At 36.4% G+C, this 22,552-nt stretch overlaps 1 protein-coding gene across 9 annotated transcripts in view; it reads right to left on the bottom strand.

Moving 5' to 3' along the window:
* Positions 1–722: 722 nt before the first annotated feature.
* Positions 723–22,552, bottom strand: part of CEP70 (centrosomal protein 70) — a 62,560-nt gene continuing 40,730 nt past the window's right edge. For 7 of the 9 annotated variants that reach the window (XM_074312916.2, XM_074312914.2, XM_074312915.2 and 4 more), the window contains 8 exons: positions 22,190–22,264; positions 14,748–14,853; positions 9,235–9,405; positions 7,148–7,294; positions 6,805–6,973; positions 6,531–6,645; positions 5,436–5,515; positions 2,854–4,310 (listed from right to left, as the gene is read on the bottom strand). In XM_074312916.2, coding sequence (XP_074169017.2) covers positions 4,213–4,310; positions 5,436–5,515; positions 6,531–6,645; positions 6,805–6,973; positions 7,148–7,294; positions 9,235–9,405; positions 14,748–14,853; positions 22,190–22,264 — 961 coding nt within the window. In that variant the 3' untranslated portion in view covers positions 2,854–4,212. The other 2 variants (XM_074312918.2, XM_074312917.2) reach the window with 1 other exon arrangement.

Consider the following 22,552-nt stretch of genomic DNA (forward strand, 5'->3'; position numbering starts at 1 on the left):
AAAATTTGACTTACCAAGAATTGGTCAGGATGTGGAAAAGTAGGAGCTTGCATCCAGACGGTGGGAGTATAAACTGGTACAACCACTTTGGATAATAGTCTGGCGTTCTCTTCTAAAGTTGGAGATACACATGCCCTATCAAAGCCTCCATACTGTACAACCCCGAGGCTCCACTCGCATAGTTATCTATAGAAATGATTCTACCTCCATTTGTACAGTGCACAGCCTCTGTGCCTGCACACAGACGTGTTTCCCCCAGGACGCAGCAATTCTTGGATAGATTCTAGAAAACTTGCACAAAAGTGTACAAGGATGCGTATATAAGAATGTTCATAGCAGCAATTCACAATCGCCAAGAACTAGAAACAACCCAAATACATATGTTAGAGATTAGACTTTTTTTTTCAAAGCATATGTGGAACAGGTATAAAATTCATCACAGAAAGTCTCAACAAATTCCAAAGACTCAATATCCAATAGGCCATGTTCTCTGACTATAATAAAATTAGAAAAAACAACAAAAGACAACCTAAGTAAGAGGCCCTATATATTTTCTTCTAAATTTCCACTTTTAACCAGGATGGAGAAACAGAAACCAAATTTACCCATCTGCCTATACCAACCCAAATCAAACCAAACCAAAAGACAAAAGACATGAAAACTTGACAGTTTTCGAGACACTGGCTATCAGGAATACGTCCAAACAAAGACCTGAACATGAATGTTATTTCATAGCAATTTTATTTGCAGTAGTAGTCAAGAGCTGGAAATAACCCAAATTTCCATCAACAGGTGAATGGATAAACAAATTGTAGTATATTCATACAATGGAATGCTGTACAGCAATAAAAAGGAATTAACTGTTAATAAATGCAACGACATACAAAAATCTCAAAATAATTACGCTGAGTGAAAGAGGACAGTCCAAAGAGAGAACACATTGTATGATTCCATTTATGTAAAATCCTATCAAATGTAAACTTGTCTGCAGTGATAAAAAGTGGTCATTAGTTGCCTGGGGATGGGAGTGGGGAAGGACTCCCAAGGGGAAAGAGAAAACTTTTGGAGTGACAGGTATGTTTATTATTTATGGTGATGGTTTCACAGGCATATATGTATATCAGAACTTACCAAATTGTATACTTGAAATATATACAGTGTACTAAATATCAATTATACATCAATAAAATTGCAAGAAAAATCAAGACTAAACAATATCTGTAGGACTTTACTTATATTTTAAATAATTAAAATTGGATAAAAGTAGATCTGATAGAGAAGGCCTACTATTCTTCCCACTAGTGGCACTTCCCTCTCAGTGGCCCTCCAAAAAACTCCTAGGCCTCTGAGGAAGAGTCTGAAAAACCTGTTTTAAACTAAGAGTTAACCCCTAGCTGACAAAATTTAGATTAACATAATTTTTTAATTACTTCCTTTCAAATACTATTAGATTCCCAAACTGTCTCATAGCAATTTCTTGGAGTAATCTAATCAACTCAAGAGTGTTACATTATTGAGTATCCAAATATTTTTTTTTATTCAACCCTCAAAGACACAGGTTCTTGCACAAGTTGTGGGCTAGTGTTTGGAAATGTAATTGGAGGTTAACAAAAGAAAGAATTTTAAATCTAGAAGGAACCTAAGATATTATCTTATGTCTAATCCCTAAGGTCAACACCTTGTTAGCAACTTCCAAGATCATAAATTCTACCAAGATTTCTCATTAGGTAAGGACCTGGATGCTTATCTACTGACATGTACTCTCACCATTCCACCATGCTGCTTCCTGGAAATTCTTTACAAGTCTGTATGACAAAGAACAAGAATAATAAACGTCTTCCTAGGCTTGCTACTCATAAAAGAGGAGGGGGGGGGTGTAGGGTGGCAGGGCGGTGGGGAGCAGCAACGTGGCTTGTACTCCTAGATGTGAGACAGAACACTAGTTCTTTAAGAAAATCAAACTGAATATTGAGAATAGAGAATAAGTAGAAGGAAGCAAGAAAAGCACTCTTATGTAAGATGCAGCAAGGGTGAACCCGCTGCCCAAGGAGGACTCAGCCTTGTGAGAGAATATGACTCATTATTTGTGAATAATACAAATAAGTCACTGAGGACACGTACGTTTGGAAATTCTTCATAAAATTTTTATTTGCAATCTCATGCCCTTATAAAAAGTACATTACATCAAGATTGCCAATAAAGACACTTTTTATGAGAGACTTCTATCGGCTCATCTATATTACCTCCTAATTCATTTCCTACCCTAACACAAAATAAAACATTTCCTCTTTCTTCCTCCTGCTTTGACAGGCCAAGCGCCATGAGGGATATCTTAATAGAATGTGTCACTTCCTTGCCAGGAAAGCAATAGCTTCCTACTGGCTGGACTCGAGAGCCACTGGCATTCCTTATTTCCAGAAGCAGAAAGATCACTAAACCCTGAACTTAAATGCAACCTTTCTATTACTTACAATCTCTTTCCCTGAGTTTCTCTTCTACTCACACACTGTACTTCAAAATAATCTTAAATTTTAAGCACTCAAGCATTGCTTAAGAAATTATTAAACGCTCTAAAGTTAAATCACTACTTTAACTCAACAACTGTTTTCTATATATGAATCTCAAAGTTCATAAAAATTATATGAATGGAAAAGGACACAACAGTAGGAAGGGGATGAATTCTGAGAGTAAATACATTTTATAACCCTTGTCTCAAAGTAAGATCAATCCTACAAAATACTTAGAATGTTAAGAATGCAATTTACACAGTAAAAATGATTTGTGTTCAGTATGAAAGTACTTTTAATTTCTTTACGGCAGGTACAATGGCATCCAAGTCATCAATTTCTGTAATAAAAAAAAAAGAATAAAAGAGTAGCTTTATCTAGTGATGGGCTCGGATGAAATGAGAATCTCTATGCAAAAGCAAACCTCAAACACAAAGGCCACAACACTGGTGCTTTCAGGCACATGACATTTTTCTCCAATAGTGGTGATAAGAGTCTCACTAATTCAGACACACAGGTCTCACCGGGCATCTTGTTTGTAAAAGCTACCACATACCTACAAGCACCCACTGACGCTGATATAAATCTCATTGGCAGTATGCTCTTACTAAAAGATCCTACGGGCCATATTTATGGTGTTATGTTATTGCCTCTTTAAATCTGTATGATCACACGGATGAGGCTACGTGGTAAAATCTCACGCAGAGGCTCTCTCTCCTGGGTTCCTGAGGACTTAGGGATTTCTTCGCATGGGACACAGACCTTAATTCTTAATCCTCAATTCTCCTGGAAAGATTTCTCATTAGTAGGACCACTCTTAGGTCTACCTTTTAGAATGAAGTATATCTACCTAATAAAAGGTGTTAACGCCTCCCAAAGTGCAAACCTCAGACGCAGTGCATCATACAGCTTAGCCTGCTCCAGCTTCCCAGATAAACCAGTTCAGGTCTTTCTCTGCCAGGTTCTTTCTGAACCTGATTTTTCTTCCTAAGACTATTTTCTCCCAATCAGCCTAAGTTAGAACTTACTGTCTGAAAGCTCCTGGCTACTGAGGAAGCAAGGTCCTTTCTCTCAATCATCTGGACTCCAGCCCTACTAAAGGTAGGTAATCCCCAGTGGCAGGTTCTCTAGATTCTTACCACTTTTTCTAGATTATTCTGCTAGGCCACTGTTCATAAACTCATTTCCTTTACATAAAACATGCTTCCTTGGATTTCACCTTTCTCCCTCCACGTTTACCTGGATTTTGGTTCTTCTTCCGTTAGCCTAAACACATGACCCATGCTGCTTAAGTTTCTAACAGTCAGAATACTTGTCTGGATCCACTTACAAAGCACCAAGATATTAGGAAAGGAAAAAACATAAGCAAATCTACAACAGAGAATTTGGGTCACACCTTACATCGTGGTAAAGTACAAGATCAAGTTATTCCCCGACCTCCATTCTGAAATCTCGCCTGTTTCCTCACTAAATGAGAAATCCACCTTATAAATGAACCTCACAGAGAAGGATCTTGGCTGATACAAGAATTTCCTCAGCTTATACGGTATAAGAAAAAGGAAGTCCTTCTTCATATCTGGTTTTCAGTACATCACTCTGTAGTTCTAGATGCTTAATATGACATCTAATAATAACAAAAATAGTCATGGTTGCCAAAATAGATTTCACTTTCCCAATGTTAAATATAATATTTAACTCCAGAATTTCAACTGATGAAAATGCAGAGTTCATCTGCAGGAAGACTTGGCTTCTTGAAGCAAATATTCCACATGAACCATGCTGGTAATATCTGAGAGGAAGTTTCTACAGAAGGATTCTGAAATAAGTGTTACCAGCACACCTATTAACATGTTTTATGAACGACAAGAACTTTATTGTTTAAGTTAATTGCTGCACCAAAGCAAGTAAAGTCATATTATTCTATGAAACAAAGCTCTTTAAGATACGAGGCAACACATTTCTACAATTTCATGTCTCATCTTAACTTTCAAATTACCTTTTCCCGAAGCATGCCCACTCACTGTCTCCCTTGCTCCCACCGTCTATATAAAATTGGCCATAAAACTTCCTTTATGTTCACTAGGCTATATACGCCAGTCAGATACTTCTTTCGTTTATTCATTTTCTTACCAAATTTTAATTTACTCATTCCCTTATCTTCTACTAAACCTCATTTCCTTCTAATTTAATTTCCTGTGTCAAGGAGCCATTCTTTTCTTTTTTCAATCTTTCAAATGAGCCATACAGAAAAAATTAGTGAATAAATCATTTTAAAAAGTGTTCTTAATAGTAACATAAATTACTTTAATAGCCATATATAATCACACTTAAAATAACAGACTTGGGTCTCTATTTTGCCCATGACTCCTAAGCAAATTAAATTTTTCCCTTTAAGAGATATTACTACTAACGAAGCCCTCAATCTGACCAAGAGTATAAATATAGCTCTTCCTTTCTACAGATTTATAAATTTACCTCTTCCTTTGCACAGATGTTTACTTTACTTCTTATCACCTGAGTAAAAAATTTAATTTGTATATGTAAAAAACACAGCAAGTAAGTACTATCTTTAAAAAGGAGGAGGAGGAGGGAAAAAAACACCTTCCAAGATCATAAATTCTACCAAGATGTCTCATTACACAATGACAGAGTCAGGGCCTAGCCAGAGTAATGCCATTTCTCATCTTAAAGTCCCCAAACAAAAGCAGCCCCTAGCTGCTTAAAGGATATGTGCTTCTCTGTCCTGTAGACTAATCCCAACCACCTCTAACTGCAAGTTAGGAGTGTGTTTCCAGAACTTTCAGTTGTTTCCAAACACTCTAGGTAAAAGCACTAATCCAGTGACACAGGAACATTCTTCCCTCAAAGCCACGGACATCTTAAGACTTGAAAGACTTAAGACTTAACCACCACCAACAAATATCTTACCTAAGATTTCAAGTAGGTCATTAGTAAATGCCTGAAATGCTGGAAAAAATTCTTCATGTTCTTCCAATTTGATGATAATGCTTTTAAAAAAAATGCACAGTTTATACTTAATTTCCAACTTACGGTTCTTGCATCTAATTGAAAATAGAACATTTTTAAAATGGAAAGAAATTGCCCTGCTAATTTAAGTATAAACTTAATGAAAATTTACTGCAAGTCTTCCTTTTTGAGCTCTTTGTTCATCTAATATCACTTTTCCAAAAATAACAAAACAAAAAACTCTTACAATTAATGTAAATACCTGTTCCAAGGTTAAATTTAAATAACATTCCAAATATGGGAAACTTTCTATTTAGCTCAACGCTTCTTAAGAGACCACACTCTTAAACATATTAAAAAAATAATTGGCTTTTGTATCCAGTACTCTATTAAACATTAGGAATAAGTGTCAGTAGTCAGTAAAACTGTGGGAAGGGGAAAAGGACCAATAGTGAGATATGTGTTCTTTCTAAAAGCATCCAATGTCAGAAAACTCAAGTGTCATATTAGGTAAGGGCTCTTCTTGGAAAACTTGCAGAACACGTGGCATATGTATGTATATGTATGTGTTCCTCTTTCCATATGCTGCAGTATAAAATTGGGGGGGGAGTTCTATGTTAGAGATGCGCAGCTTTTAAAAAAATCCTTAATATTTTATCTTCTAATCAATTAATAAATATACTGTTAGTGTTTATTCAAATAGTCTATGGTAGTGTACTAAAAATAGGACATGTTTATATTCTAAACTCATATGAAGTTGCTAACAAGGTTTGAATTTCTCCGTATATAATTTCCCCAGGGAACAGGCTTACAGCAATAAGGCTGGAGCCCTGACCCACCCTATATAAACTTACAGGCCCTCCAATCTCTCTTTATCTCGAAAATACTTGGCATTCTCTCCATCCCTAAAGTGTGAGATTATTTTAAATTGTCAAGTTATTTAAAAGATGCTATCCCAAACACGAAAGGTAAAGAACTCATGAAGTTTTGAAGGTCTTTAATTTCAGCAGTCCAAGCATTCTGGATGATACTTTGCCAACTTTTAAAACTAAATACCTTTGGAGATCTTCAGGTCCCAACACCCGCACGACCTGTTCATTCACATCCTCATTGATCAGCCTACACAATTTTCCAACTGTGCTCACCACCACACATAGTGAGGAAGAACTATCTGCAAAAGAGAAATAAAAGGATAAAATGAAATCATTAAATCAAACACTTTATGCATCAGTTATCCTCAATTTTTGACTTAAAATTTTTTTCCCTACTTTTTGTTGATTTATTAGGAATAATTCTTAAATGGGGGTCAAAAATGACAGAGGGTCAATACCTAATTCTAGGAGTTCTTGGAGGTTTCTCACAGCATTGTTCATTTCTCCAAGCCTAGTATAAACTTCATTCATTCGAGGATAGACTCCATTTAAAGTAGGCACATCAAATAATTTTTGGAAGTGAGCAACAATAGCTTGCAAAGTTTGAAAGTTTGGCATATTGCTGTCCTGTCCAAAAAAGAGGGAGAAAAAGAAAGATGTTCACGTCTTAAAATAATCCCAAATCTTTAATAAAAATTTTAAAAAGAGAAATAGAGTTTAATAGAATATCAATATTCATATCATTATCAGTTTTTAAGCTCAGACTACATTAAAATGTATTATAGCAGTATTAAGTACTACCTTTTCCTTATTTTCAACTTCTTCCAACATGGTATCTACTATAAACAGCAGATCTTCAACTTTGATACCTTCATTTTCATCCTGCTTCTTTGTATTATGCCAAGGCACCAGTTCTGCAGATAGTATTTTCAAGGATTTATACAAATCCTTTATAACAAAAGAAATGACATGGTATTACTGATTTAAAAATAATAGTACTCATTGATAACACTAATATTATGTTTCAATATCTTAGAAAAACACTAGGTTTTATGTTAGGGTTTAATAAATATATTAACCATCATCAGTACTTTTTTAAAAAATACCATTACCAATTAAGAAAAAGTCTGAAAATTAGTTTTCTCCAAGTAAATATAGGACTTACATAAAACATTATATATTAATTATCTCGAATCTGGATGCTTTAAGTAATTATATGTTATTATTAGCATATGTTATTTAAGTAATTATTTTGAATTATTGATGGATAAAAAAGTAGTTTGCCCTTTATATTTTGGCCTTGGATTTTTTTTATAAAAGACTTACTAAGATGTAATTCACATAGGCCAAAATGCACCCTCTTTAAAGTGTAAAATTCAATATCTTAATACATTTACAGAGATGTGCATACATCTCTTTAAAAATTTCACATTTTTTAGTATGCTTTGTCTCTCCAATTAATCTGTATCCTGTCTTCACCTTTTCTGACACCTCCCACAATGCCTTGAACATAATCAATATAATCAATAACTATCCGTTTGTTTGATTCTTTCCTTTGCCAACTTTCTGTTTTAGTCTTTCCGTTGTCTTAGGAAGGCTGGGACATTTTCTAGCCCATCTGTCCCGACAAGGAGAAAAGTGAAGTTAGCACTATTCCCTTCTACTGGAAGAACCCCCTGACAAGCAATGATTGGGGGAAATGCCATGATTTACATAAGTAGCCACTAATTATCACTCTTTTCTGAGATGTAAATTGGTACAACTCAGGCCTATAGGTAGGTATATTACTCCAACACTATCACTCAACTAACATGTTTGTTTTGTTGGATTTTTTTATTTTATAGCTCTATCTGAGCCCTATTTAAAATGGGAAGGAGAAATTAGGCTGAATGTGAATATTCTTTCAACAGTTACAGACATGTTTTCATTAAGATATTTTAAAATTCAGCATCATCATCTCCATTTTTTGTCTTGGAATGTGTTATTCTGCTTTATTCTTTTGACAAATATTGAGCACTCAGTATGTATCAGGAGGTTCCCTGGGATAGATCCGAGAACAAAAAGATAAAACTCATGGAGCTTACACATTCTTACACATATCTCTGGCACCATTTACACTTCATGTAAGAAGGCTTCTACTAACAAAGAGGGTCACTGAATCATCTTCATGAACAGAAGTAGTGCTACATATATATTAGCTGTTAAAAATCTAAAGTTTAAAGGGAACAGAAATTAAATACTACTGACTTTAGCAATTCACCTTTCAGTGAACTACTCAACAAAAACTGAAAGAAAAAATAAAAACCCTGAATTTAATAAAGAACACGCAATAACTCTACAACGTGAAGAAATGTTCTTCTTCCATGGATAGATAGGCTAGGTAAGCGAAGTATAGGCTGCTGCCTATAACCTGCTCTACAGAAGAGACAGACATGAAGATAAACTGTTTTGAGAGAAACAAAATAATTTAAAATGTGGAGAGAAAAAAATCCCCAATTAAAATGAAATGAAGAATAAGACAGTACGTCCGAAGGGGAATGAGGGCCAGGAAAATTTGCAGTATGGGATTACCAAAAAGAAGGAGATGAAGGCAGAACAGTGGAGGACTTAGAAGTGCCAAGTGGATCTACTATAGATTTTCAACAAGGCAATGACCTAAAAATGTCTTGTTTAGTAAAACCGTACATGAGGCAAAGCTTATAGTAATGACAACATCAAATAGGTAGTACTTAAAACAGGTATGTTAAGTAGCAAGATTCAAATTTTAGGTAAGTTAAACCTTTTCAGCTTTACAGTTAAACAACAATAAAAAAGTAGGCCTAGTTCTATTAATAAGGCCACAGACTCCACAGATTTTCAAAGCACATAAAGAACATTCAACCCCTTACCTTTAGGGAAGTCAGCTGATCTGCCCACATTTCTATTATAGGAATAAGATGCTCAAATCCACAATCTTGAACAAGATCTTTATTAAAATGTTGGACTCCTCCTTTGCTCTGTTTATAAATTATTACTGGAGCTCTTGGATTGTGAACAATTGAATTGATGCTACTCAGCACCTTTAAAAAAAAGACAGTGTTTTTAGTTGAAATGTTTGTTGTAGTCCTATCAAAGTGATATATATGTTAACGGAGTGCTTTATATGTCAATGTAGTATCATTTTCAGAGTTAATTTTAGGCATTAGGAAGATCTTTAATCAGACTGATACTAGTAATGTTTTAGGAGTACAATAGTTTCATTAACTTGATTAAACATTTAAGTTCTAATGAGAACCACAGACTAAACAGAAGAACTGAAATGTATTTTTAAATGATTTAGACTTGAAAGTAGTTATGAATGGCCCATTATAATCCACATAAAGAAGAATGATCATCCAGATATCCTCAGCTAGAATCCCACATTTCCCTGTTTCTATATCCTCATATTTAAGCTAATTTGGATATCAAAAGGGGGCATTTCCTTTTGTTTCACAGCTTTAGTTGAAGTTCAAAATAAAGACAATGAAAAATACAGTCTGACACATTCTAAAGAGAAATCCTGAAACATTACGCAGGTCTTGCTAAGAGGTGATCAACCTGATTAGATAGTGACCAGCCTATCTAAGAAAATGTTAGAGCTTCATTGGACAGGATTCTCCAAGACAAGTGTATTTTAAAGGTGAAAGAACTAGTGAGAGAAAAAATACTATGCTGTTTTTCTTTTGTCCCCTTACACGTCTCCTGAGAATTTGACTTCTGAAGTTTATTTACAAGAAGTTTTGTTATTTTGTATTTTAGTGCATTTTTATATTTCACTTCTATTAGATTTAAACTCTTTAAATATAATAGAGTTTATTTTCACAGAAAAAACCAATTAGATTATTCATGAGATCAGGAACATAGTCCTCCTCCTCTCCCACCTCGCACCAAAAGTAAGGAGGGCAGAACTCCTAAAAGAGATCAAGGAGTGATGCTGAGCTTCAAAGGTTCACAGACAATCCCATTCCATGACAGAGGTGCTGAACAAAGGGGGAGGGAGGTATATGTATCCAGACTTGGCGGGGCATTGTTTGCAAAAATTATTGCAATTATTTCTCTTCCTTATATCCTCTCACCTTTGCCACGCGACACTGCAGGTTCTCCCATCAAGAAGTGGAGTCTATTTCCTACTCCTCGATTCTGGGCTGGTCTTGGGCTTTGCACAGGCCCACAGTAAAGGAAGTAATGGTGTGCCAGCTAGGAGCGCAAGATTCAAGGGGCCTTGATTATTTCTGCTCTCTTTGAACTCTGCTGTCACACATGGACAAGCGCAGGCTAGATGACGGAAAGTGAAAGACACCTGACCCAGTCACCTCTATCACCCTGAGCCAATATCCACCAAGTCCCAGAAGCAGAGCCACTTAGCTGACTTGTGTCTGACTGCAGACGCATGAAGCAGCCCAGCCAAGAGCAACAGAACTACCCAGCTGTCCAAGCTCAATAATACTAAAGGACTGTTATTTTAAGTCACTAAGTTTTAGGAGGGTTTCCTACAGAGCAAAAATGAACTCATACGCATGTAAAGATGAAATAGAGCAAGGAGAAGCAGCAGCAACAAGAAAAGCCTGCCCTTTTTTATTATGGTAGGGTAAGAATACGCCCTATGGCCAAATGGACACTTTTGAAGAGAGTCAAGCTTTGCTTTCACAGAAAAAACTACCTATAGCTGGAGGACCGTAAGGGAGTATTACCTGAGCAGGATGAGGAAAGAGATTCCTAAGCAGTCAGCTGGAAAATACATTGTCCACAGAAAGAATGATACATTGCCAAGGTCCTTAGTTGATGGGGAGGAAATAACCCTACACACACACACACACACACACACACACACACACACACACACACCACACACACACACACACAGAGCTTTCCATGAAAGAAAAAGCAGGCAGTGTTTGGTCATCAGCCTCACAAAGAACACCACTGTTAGACTACACCAGTACCAGTCAAGAACGATTCTCCCCTCTTGCTTTCTACTCTCACCCAGCATCTACCCTCACTGCCACCCCTGAAGACACCAGACACAGCAGAAGACTAGGAGAGAAGGTGGAGCAACGAGAATAAAGAAATAGATCATACCCCTTGCCACACTGTCTGTTTGAAAAGTAAGTACAGGTCAGTCATAAGGTAAAGTAGGCAGACGGTAGAAGCTTTGAACTGGGTGACAGATTGAAGTTTTTGATTGAGATTTGAATAACTTTTTCTCCTAAATTTTATCAAGAAAATTTTGAAACATACAAAAAACAAAAAGAATATAAATAATAAACACTGCATGATTCTGGGTTCTCCAGAGAAACAGAGCCAATAGAGTTATGTGTGCGCACGCGTATTATTTATTTATTTATTACAAGGAATTGGCTCATGCAGTTATGGAGGCTGACAAGTCCCAAGATGAGCAGTCGGCAAACTGGAGATGCAGGACAGCTGATGGTATCGTTAGAGTTCAGATACCAGCAGGCTCGAGAGCCAGGAAAAGCCAACATTTCAGTTCAAGTTTGAAGGCAGGAAGAAAATCAATGTCCCAGCTCATAGGCAGTCAGGTAGGCAGAGTTCCCTCTTCCTCAGCCTTTTTGTTCTAGTCAGGCCTTTGACTGACTGGAGGAGGCCCACACACGTCAGGGAGGGCAATCTGCTTTACCAAGTCTACCTACCAACTGAAGTGTTAATATCACCCAGAAACACCCTCACAGAGACACTCAGAACGATGACTGACCAAATATCTGGGCACCCTGGGCCTAGTCAAGTTGAAACATAAAATGCACCATCATAAATACCTGTATGATCACTACCTAGATTCAACAATTGTTAACGTTTTGCCATATTTGCTTGCTCTATCTATATTTTAGCTCAACCATTTGAAGAAAATGAAGACATGATAACACTTCACCCTCAAATATTTAAGTAAGCATCTCTTCAAAGTAAGCATATTTTCCTACAAAATCACAATACCATTATTACACATAAGGAAAATTAACAATACCCTAATATCATCAATGCCTAGATTGAATTTTAAATATATTGATGTATATAATATGTGACTATACCCCCCCTGCCAAAAGCTATGAGTTCTATGTTATATATCATCCAAGAAGAGGAAACTTTTCTTTCCTTTTCTTGGATGATATGATAATCAAATAATCAAAACAGCAAGTTTATAGGGAGAAGAGTAAAGCAATTTCCTTATTACCACCATCAAGCCCAGCCTATTTAATAAATAGTTACATGAGTACAAAGACAAGGTAACATTTTGATCTCGAATCTTTGTTCCTAATCATACTTCAAGCAAAACTCATAGGTCTGGTAATATGATTTCATTTGTTTATTTAGGAGCATTTTTTTTTTTTTTTAAGTTCAAGAGAGTATACTTCAACAACTCACTTCTCCTATATCTAAATACATCATTTTACTTGAAAAATTCGTAATTTCCTTTGCACTGAATTAGTATTGACAGCAGAGTATATTCTTCCTTATGACTTAGCCATACTCTGATGATTGGCAGCAAACGATGTATTAACGATGAAACACTACAATGACTAAACAATTCCCAAAGAGATGGGAATTAAAAAAATAAAACTCACAATATAGGTCTTATCTTATTCAGAAAGAGCTTACAGATACTGATAAACTCTTGATATGGATAAAAATATTTTTTAAGGGTAATCATTAGAAGAATCATTAAAAGAATTAATACAATGAACATCTTCACTACTTAAGAAAAAAAAGGACAAAGATATCTCAACCTAACAAATGGCAGGAAAAGAAAAGAATGGAACACAAACCACATAAATAGAAACAGAAAGTAAGATGTCAGGAATAAAAGCAGATATACGAGCTGGTCTCAACGTCCTTGTCTGGTTTCCCCTGTTAAAGGACGAAGCCTCTCAAATTGAATCGAAGAAACAAAATGAAATAAAAGAGATTCAGTTAGAGTGGTACAGGAGAGTTACCTAAAAGTTATCTAAAACAAAACAGTTTTCAGAAGGTGCCTGGACATAAAATGAACACTGATATATGAAGAACTAGTAATAATCAATTAGATAATGTAATGGAAAGGAAGATTCCCACACAATAGCAATAAAAATTATAAAATACCTAGGAAATAAATATAACAAGAAATATGCAAGAGCTAAATTTAAAAATATATAAAGTGTTATTGAAGGCTATAAAAAAATACCCAAAAAATTAGAGACATATTTCTGAGTGAGATGATTCAAAACCATAAAGGTTTCATTTTCCAAATGTTAAATCTAAAAAGTAATTCGATTTCAGTTCATCTCAATAAGATATATTTTTGAATTTGACAAACTGTTCATCCAGAAGAATAAATGTGCTAAAAAAATAGCCAATGAAAAATTTTAAATGAACAATGACACAATACTTACCCTAAAAGGTATCAAAACCTACTATAAAACTACAGAACTTAAAAGAATATGGAAATAGTATGAAAATGGAACACACTAGAGAGTCTAGAAACAAACCTAAGCACACAAGGGAATATGGCATAAGATAAAGGTTTCCTTTTAATAAAGTACAAAAAGAATGGTCTATTAGAATCTGCAAACTCAAATGCCTATTGAAGCCAGGAAAGAGCATAAATGAGTGAAGCAAGGATGGGTGGGTACTATGCTAACTGAAGAACACAGGCCCACATGTGACAGGGGAAAGGCATAATTCTATTCTGATTAAATGACAGTGCAGAATTTTATTGCCAGAATCTCTGGCTTTTTAGAGAAGCTAGAAATAAGGACTTAACAAATAAAATTTCTTCATTTAAAACTTATTGGTAATTAATTCAAAGTTTAAAAGAACCCTGTGTGGGTCCAATAAAATGAGTGCAGGCCCAGTTCAGTTAGTAAACTACCAGGCTTAATAAATTGCACATCTATCCAATACATGCTCATCTATTTATTCTATAAAACCAGTAAAGGAAGATCTCTTCATCATACCAAGTAGAAAATTAAATTTCAGATGGACTAAACATCTAAATAAAAAACAAAACCATACAAGGATCTTAAGAAAATAGATTTACTTAAATAATAATAATAATGATGATACCAACAACAGCCAACAACAAAAACTATAAAAGGGAAATGGCTTAGGGGGGAGAGTAGGGAAAAGGAGAATTAAAATTGCGTAAAAATCTTACCAGCTTTTTACTACCCTGCTTTGAACCAGACCAAAGTCTCTTTTAAGGGGTAAGAAAAATTCTATGCAAAGCTGCTTACAAAGCTTTTAGCCAAATAGGTATGTAATTGCAAGCCAAGACAGGATAAGCACATACAAATACCAGATAACAAGTATTCCTTACCAACTGATAATTTATTACACTGCAATTGAAACCAGGGTTGACTACAAACACCAGTGTTTGCCAGCTATTCAATACCTGAAAGTATCTCTGGTCAGTTAGGGCCTGCTGCTGGTTATCTTTGCTGGGCTCATCTTTTTTCTCTGTGTCCTCAGCTTTGTTTTGACTGATAAGATCCTGTAATCTAAAGGGGGAGGAGGGGAATCAAGATATTACAAAATGCTTTCCTAGACATTGGATTAAGATAACAAACTGAGCCAATGATCCAGCTACCCTCCCAGCAGCTTTAAGTTTTCACGTATATGTGTGTATATGCGTGCACACACACACTTTCATACATGCATTTAAAAAAACGTTAAGCCATATTGTCACTGGAAAACAAGAAGATCCTCTCAATAGACCACAAATTAGAATCACTAAAAACAAAAAGGATCAGACTGAAAAAGAAAGTTCTAACCACTCCCCAACACATGCAAATAATAGAATAGTAAAACTACAGCAAATGATGAAAGCAACATAAAAGGTACTCCAAGCTTGGAGGCTACAGGTGAAGGGAGCAAGAAGCAATGGGCAGGGCAGCTGGTTTGTAGCAGCAAGAGCTAGAGAGCATGGTCTTTCCCTCTTCACGCTCCACTTGTGCCAAAGACCAGACAACAGTGATGCCTGAGCATCCCCCAGTCAAGAGCGCATGAAAACCCAAGAGACCATTGTTCCAGGGGGCTACTGGAACTCTGGGGGAGAGTCTCTTTACCCAGACACCTAAATATGTCTGAGTGTATCCCCCTAGTAGCAAACCCTTGCCTTTCTCCAAATATCTCTGCAGTCAGGCTGTAGTAGACATTCCTCCTCCCACCCACCATGCCCTTTGAGAAAAAGTGGTCTCTTATTACACCCGCCTCAAATTGACCATCTTAACTTTGAGTATACCTCTCGGTTTCTTATAGAACCCTGTTCCATTAACTGATTCCATGACTCATTAATGAGCTTGACCTGCTGTTTGTAAAACAGAATATCAATATTCCATCACGTCATTTGCCTGCTAAAAAAGCAATCAATGGCTCCCCACTGCTTTGTGAATTAGATCTAATCTCCTGGGGTTAGCATGTGAACCTCTCCATGCTGTTAGCCCTAACCCAATATTCCTCCTGACTCCTTTCTTACCTCATCTCTTACTACTACCCTACAATTACCAACTCCAGTCACATGTATTGTCCTTGACCTTCACTCAATTGCTTATCTCTGCTCTCTGGTGAGTATGTGCCAAAAACAAATTAATATGGAATCAGCTCTAGATAAAAAGTCAACCTCCTTCCTCTAGTAGACACAAAGACCTCACAATCCATTTTCCACGTGACTTTCCACCTATTTGTCATATTCACATACTTTACAGTTTTGCCTAAAGGTAGTACCAGAAATATATTGTGTAGAATACAAGAGACACAGAAAAGCCAACATGCTCCCTAGTGGGAATACAAGTAAACTGATATATCTGAATTTAAATGTTCATTAACCTTGCACATCTTGCTCCATGAACCTTTGGAATGTTTGGGCAAAATAACCTTTGGACTGGGCTATAGCAACACTGTCTTACGAACAATTGTTAGTAAAGCCAACAGTAAAAGCAGATAGCCTGACCACAAGGACTGATAATTATGCACATTCTTTCTGGAGACAGGATCAGTAACCAATCATGTCCAGCTAAAGAATAACTCAGTTTGTTAACACCAACAGAAATTCCTTTCTTATGTGAAAAATAATACAAAGGAGCCACTTCAAAATGGAGTCAGAGCAGCCATCCCAGAGGAAGTGCTATGTACGTCTTACTCCTCAAACCTTCGGAATGTTTAAACTGGGCAAAATAAGCTTTGGACTGGGCCAAACCAACACTATATTTCAAACAACTATTTGTAAAGCTAACAGAAAAGCAGACACTCTGACTAACAGACTAAAAATTAAAGACATTCTTTAGAATTAGCAGCACCATGTTTAGCTAAAGAATAACAGCTTACGAGCACCTATAGAAATTCTTTCCTTGACTTAATAACACCAATAGAAATCCCTTCCTTCTATTCATGTAATTATCCCTTCTCTTTCTCATAAAAACCCTTTGCCATTACCCCCAATCGGAACACTATTTGAGTGTCTGCCTGCATCAGTGCTTCCTGGATAACTATTCTTTTGGATCTCAAACGCTTGTTGCCTTTCACACTGGCCTTTTATTTTTAGGTTAACACTTCTAGTCACGTAATTGGAATAATTACTTTTCCCTTCCTTTTCTCATAAAAGCACCCTGTAATCAGGATACTATGTGGGTTTCTGTCTGAATCTGTACTTAATTCTTTTTTATCTCAAATAAATGCTGTCACGTCTCATTCTGGCTTTTTCTTTAAAGAGTGTTTTAGAAACCTATGTTGTAGCAGAATATGCTGTACTCAGAAATATGCTAGGGTTGTTTTGTAGTCTCCAGAGCAGTAAGCAAGGCCTGATGGCCACAAAATTCCCCTGAGAGTGGCTAAGGTATACTTTATGCACTTAACAGACACTCATTCCACGGAGCCAGCAGCAACAGCTTGGTTTCTTTGTGGAGTCTGGGAAAAAGAGAAAACTGTACTTCCAACTTAAAATATGCTGTGTTATCTCCTGTTTTCCATAGCCATCTCTGAAAGATAAGTTTCTATGTGCAGACATTTTATAGCTTTTAACTGTCTGTTGAAACCTTTCCATGATCTCATGGTGATTCATTCCCATTCTGAAGATAAGGAAAGAGTTGAAAAGGGGAAGGCCAATTTTGTTTTAAAATCATGCTAATTTAGCCACAATGATACAAAACACATGTATGCATCCATACGAACCTCTCAAAGTTATGTTTCCTGAATCCTTTTCCCTGCATTCCTAGGATTTTTGAAATCATTAGGATGAAAAAGAAGGGTGGTTCTCTTCAATCCAGCAGCCACAACTCTGAAGGCAACTGTTTCTCTAGGAGGGCAGTCCAGCTCCAGGCCAAAATCCAATGTGTTTTCTTTCAGGCGCAGACCACAGGCAATTATAAAAGCCTTGCCTGGAAAGCCTCATGGGGGAAAGCTGCCCTCCACACACCAGACTTGGTGCACAGCCTGTGCACTGCAATCTCTGGAGGGAGTTGCTGTCAAGGATTCAGCGCCCCTGACCTCTCCCCTCCCTCCATACTCCCGGTGGCCACGCTCACATGCACGTCTGCATTCCTAGCCCACGTGCCTCCATTCAGGGCCCTTTTCATCTCTCTTACTAGAGTGGGGAAAACCTTAACTGAAACACTTTCCTCCACTTGGTCTGTTTTTCCACTCCTAAGCCTTCTCCTAGGCCCATGAAACAGTAGGAGTCTTTTGTGCCAGGCTCCTAGGCAGTGAGATGCTTCCTCCAATCTGTGCGGCATGTCACTGACTGAACTTTGCCTGGTGCCATTCCCTGGGGAAAATGGAACACTGAGGCACCAGCCTTTTGCTTTTTGGCCCCTTGCTTATACCACTGCAGTAAGTGAATGAAGCCTGGATTATTCATTTCAATTTGGCTTGTTACCCTAACTGACCACCTCTCGCCTGTCAGCTCAACACTAGGGTGATGGGATTCTGATTTTGTTTTCTCCTAGCAAAATAGAAATACCATTGAAAAATTAAATGGAATTAGTGTAGTACCTCTGGTTATCTTGCACCAGTAGACCTACTTGATCACGTCCTAGCAACAGAATTTTAATCAGCCTGTTTGTAATATTAACTCAAACAAGAGAAGCCCATGTTTCCCCATGTTAAATTAATAGCCTCAGTTGATACTGAAGGTTGCTTAGTTGAAAGGTAACTACAAATTTAAAGGAAAAAAAAAAGGAATTTTCTCTGGTTCTAAAAGGGAAAGAGACTTTCTCCTCCTTTTCTTGTAGCATTTCTTTTTGAAAACTTGTTGTTGCAAACCCTTTATCTGTCTCTTTAAAAAGAATGAAAATTTTTTAAGATTGATAGAAACCTCTTGCCAATTTTACATCCTAGGAATGTCTACCTTGGGAGTCTTGGAACCACCCCTTTGCCATGTAAATATTAGGGAGGACCATGCCTTATCTTCCTGTCTCTGTTGGGAGTTCAGCCTAGCCTCCAGGCTCTAAATTGTAACTTCCTGTTTGTCTAAACAAAACAAGAAGTTTCATTTTTCCTTTGGATAAAGACAATTCACATGTATGTAATGGCTGTTATCTGCCTGGTTGTATAAAAGGGTGAGATTTCATTCTGTCTTTGCAGATTGCCTATAATGCACTTTACAGTCTGCTTGAATGTTTATTCAGTAATATTAATAAAACTGTTTCTTTTTTTCTATATATGTGGAAAGGGCCCAACATCAGTTCTTTGAAAAAATATTCTACCTCTGCTACTTAAGAAAATAAAAATTTTAAAAGTTTTACCTTGAAAAAAATTTTTTCAGAGGGTGTTTTGTTTGGCTTTAATTATTAGTGTGGTAGTTAAGAGTGTGAACTTTGGAGTCAGAATGACTGGATACAGATCTGACTTCTTTCCAAATTCTCCTACATACCACCTGTGTGATGTGGGCAAGTTATCTAACATTCCTAATTCTGTTTCTACATCTAGATACTACAAAAGTTCCAAACCTAAAAAAAATTTAACAGATTTTTTTTTTAATTCCAAATTTAAATTTCTAAAAACACAAAATTTCCTCAAATTCAGCAGAAAAAATATATCAGGGATTGGTTCTGAATCAATTTTAAAGGCTAACAGTGAAAAGTCAGTCTAAAGACCAGAGCCCAAATGAACACCACTATACACACACACACACACACACACACACACACACACAGAGGGTGCCAAAAAAATGCATACACATTTTAAGAAAATAAAACTGTATTAAAATTGTAATACTTAATATGTACCGATAACAAAAGATGAATACAAGTCACATTTGACTTCTGCATTTACAAGAGGTGCTCAAAGTGGTTCCCATCAGTGTAATTTTAATACAGTTTTTTCCTTTCTTAAAATGTGTATACTCCCCCCCAAAAAAAATCTAAAAAAAAAATAAAAATGTGTATACATTTTTTGGCACCCTCTGTATATAGTCAATTCTTGTTATTTGTGGTAGTTATGTCCTATAAAGTCACCATAAACACTAAATTCACAAAGACTACCCCATTGCTCCTCGGGGAAAGAAGACAGGATCAGGTTCCTGCATGCATCTGGTCCCATTCCCTCAATTGATCAATAGATAGCCTTGTCTTTAAACATCAGCGCACATAAAACTAGGTTAACAGCACTGTCACTCATGCCTAAATGAAGTTTACCTAACACACATATTTTCTCCATAAGGCAGATCACAGCCTTCTTGTGTGTAAAGACACTAAACAGCACTTCAACACTATGTCTGGACGCCATCTTGGAGAAATTGCCAAGAAAAAGCACAAAAATGCAACAAAAAAAAAGGAAAAAGGAAAAGAAAAAAGAAAGTGGCTCTGTGATAATAAAAAGGATGCTTATTTACATTATGAGAGCTGAAACAAGAAGGCAGAGTGTCACCTTGTTCAACAGCTGGAAATGTATGTGTTTGGCATGTCTGAATGATTATGAAGGTGCTACAAGTATTGATTTGGGGATTAAAAATAAATGTTAGCAGGTAGGCTAATTCACAAATACAGAATTTGTGAACAATAGGATTTACTATATTACCCCTATGTATATATACTCGTAAGTGCATTTATGTATGTGTGTGTATATCTTCACTAATATACTTGCCTTGAAGTCAATAAGATTCCTTTGCAGGGAATCAGGATATGCCACTCCAAAATATGCCACTTTGACATAAATGTTTTAAGTTAAAGGAATTTGAAAAACGGCAGGTGCAGGAGAGACTCTCTGAAGACAGAGGGATGCCAAGAAGAATCCGAGTTTCTCCCAGTTGACTACCCTTATGTCCTGTTGCGTTTTTCCACAACTTTCCACTCTTCATCAAATCTAGTATAAAAACGCTCAGGCTTAACTGCTTCTTCAGGTCTTCATTTCCTCATAGAGTCTCCCACATCACATAAAACTCACATATTCAATAAATTTGTATGCTTTTCTTATGTTAATCTGTCTTCATCAGTTTAATTTTCAGGCCCAGCCTAAGAGGGCTGATGAAAAGTTTTCTTTCCCTACACCTTCTCCTCTGACTTTTTACCCCCCTACATCCTCCTATTACCAGTTGCTTCTCCACGAATTTTCCCATCTCAGTTAATGCACCAACGAATACCTAGTTATTCAGGCCTGGCTTAGGAGTCTTGATTTTTTTCCCCCTCAGCTGCCTATATCCAATCCATCACCAAGTTCTATCAGTTCTACCTCTAATCTTCCAAACACTTCTCATCACTTCCACTACTGCCACCTTGAATCATGTCACCACCTCTTGTTCAAATTCACACAATAGCAATGCTCACACTATTTTACATTTAGTACTATATAAAAGCTGTGTTGTTTATTTTCACTCTCCTCCCTTCATGTAATCTCCATGAGGGCAGGGACTTTAACCATTTGGTTTTCCACTGCAATTCCACTAACTCAGAATGCTAAGTAGATAGTAGGAGGTACTACAGGTACCCAAAATGTCAAGCAATAGTAGGAAGGGAAAAAATATTAATTACTTTTTTATAAATGCAGTCTTTCCAAACCTTCCACCTCTACCTCTCTCTCTCTCTCTCTCTCTCTCTCTCTCTCTCTCTCTCTCTCTCTCTCTCTCCTATCTTAATTTAACTCAATATGTAATCTTGGATGTCCAGAATACTTGCCTTTCACTGTGGCATGTGTTGCCACAGGAAGGAACACAGCTGTCACTGAAAATTGAATCAACTTACGATAATATAATTGATTTAATAGATCTAATGCATATAATAACGCGAATAGCTTTCAAAATATTTCATCCCAATGCTTCCCACACTACTTTCTCAAGTCCCATTCCCTTGAATCAAACAGTACACATAGACAATCTTCAGAAAATACAATCACTATTTGAGGACCAATTTTTTGCAACTCCTCTGAGCACACGCTTTTCCAAGTCAAGAAAGGCACAAGTGGGGGATATGAATGGCTCACTGCACTCATTCTGGTACTTTTAAAGTATGACGAGGCTATATAGGCTTCAGGTCATGACTACCACTAACAAAAATTGGGGGCTTGTCATTTCTAATTTCAATGATTCCCTTGCAATTCCTCCATGACTTCCAAAAACAATTTCCTAGTTAAAATCTTGTGTTTTATTATTATAAGGCAACTACCTTTTTCTTGTTCTTAAGATGAATATATAGCCAAATCCAACACAGTAGAAATTGTTTTTAAACTGTGGAACCAGAAATATCCCTAGTTAGTGTCATTCCCTCCCCCCACCATCAGCATGGTAATTTCAAGCCAAGGCCATTATGAGGTAAGATGATAGGTAATAAAAATAATAAAATATTTTTAAAAATAAAAATAAAAATATAAAAGCCTAATAAATTTGTAACTTTGGTAAAATATAATTACTTGATGTTTTTCTTAAGGGCTTTCTCCAGTTTCTTCACCTGTTGTTTATAAAGTCTTAATTCATGCTGTGTGGGCCTGTAGAAAATAAATGATGTTGAGCATTCAATTTATTAAATAAAACTATAAAGATATTTAACAATAAACAACAGAGTATACCTTGTTACTTGTCACAAATATGCTTATTAAAATTCTTAAAATATTTCATGATTGCTAACGAGGTATTAACTGGCCATAGGATTTCTTCTCTATATTTCTTGTTCAAAACTTTTTAGCATTTTTTTTGTTGTTATTCTATTACTTGTTTTTATAGCAAAATATTTCAAATGTACAGATAAGAAGAGAGAATAGTAAAACAAATAGTGG

The sequence above is a fragment of the Rhinolophus sinicus genome, chromosome 5, assembly GCF_057876585.1.
Source record: "Rhinolophus sinicus isolate RSI-liver-muscle chromosome 5, RSI-T2T, whole genome shotgun sequence".
In the NCBI taxonomy this organism is placed as follows: domain Eukaryota; kingdom Metazoa; phylum Chordata; class Mammalia; order Chiroptera; family Rhinolophidae; genus Rhinolophus; species Rhinolophus sinicus.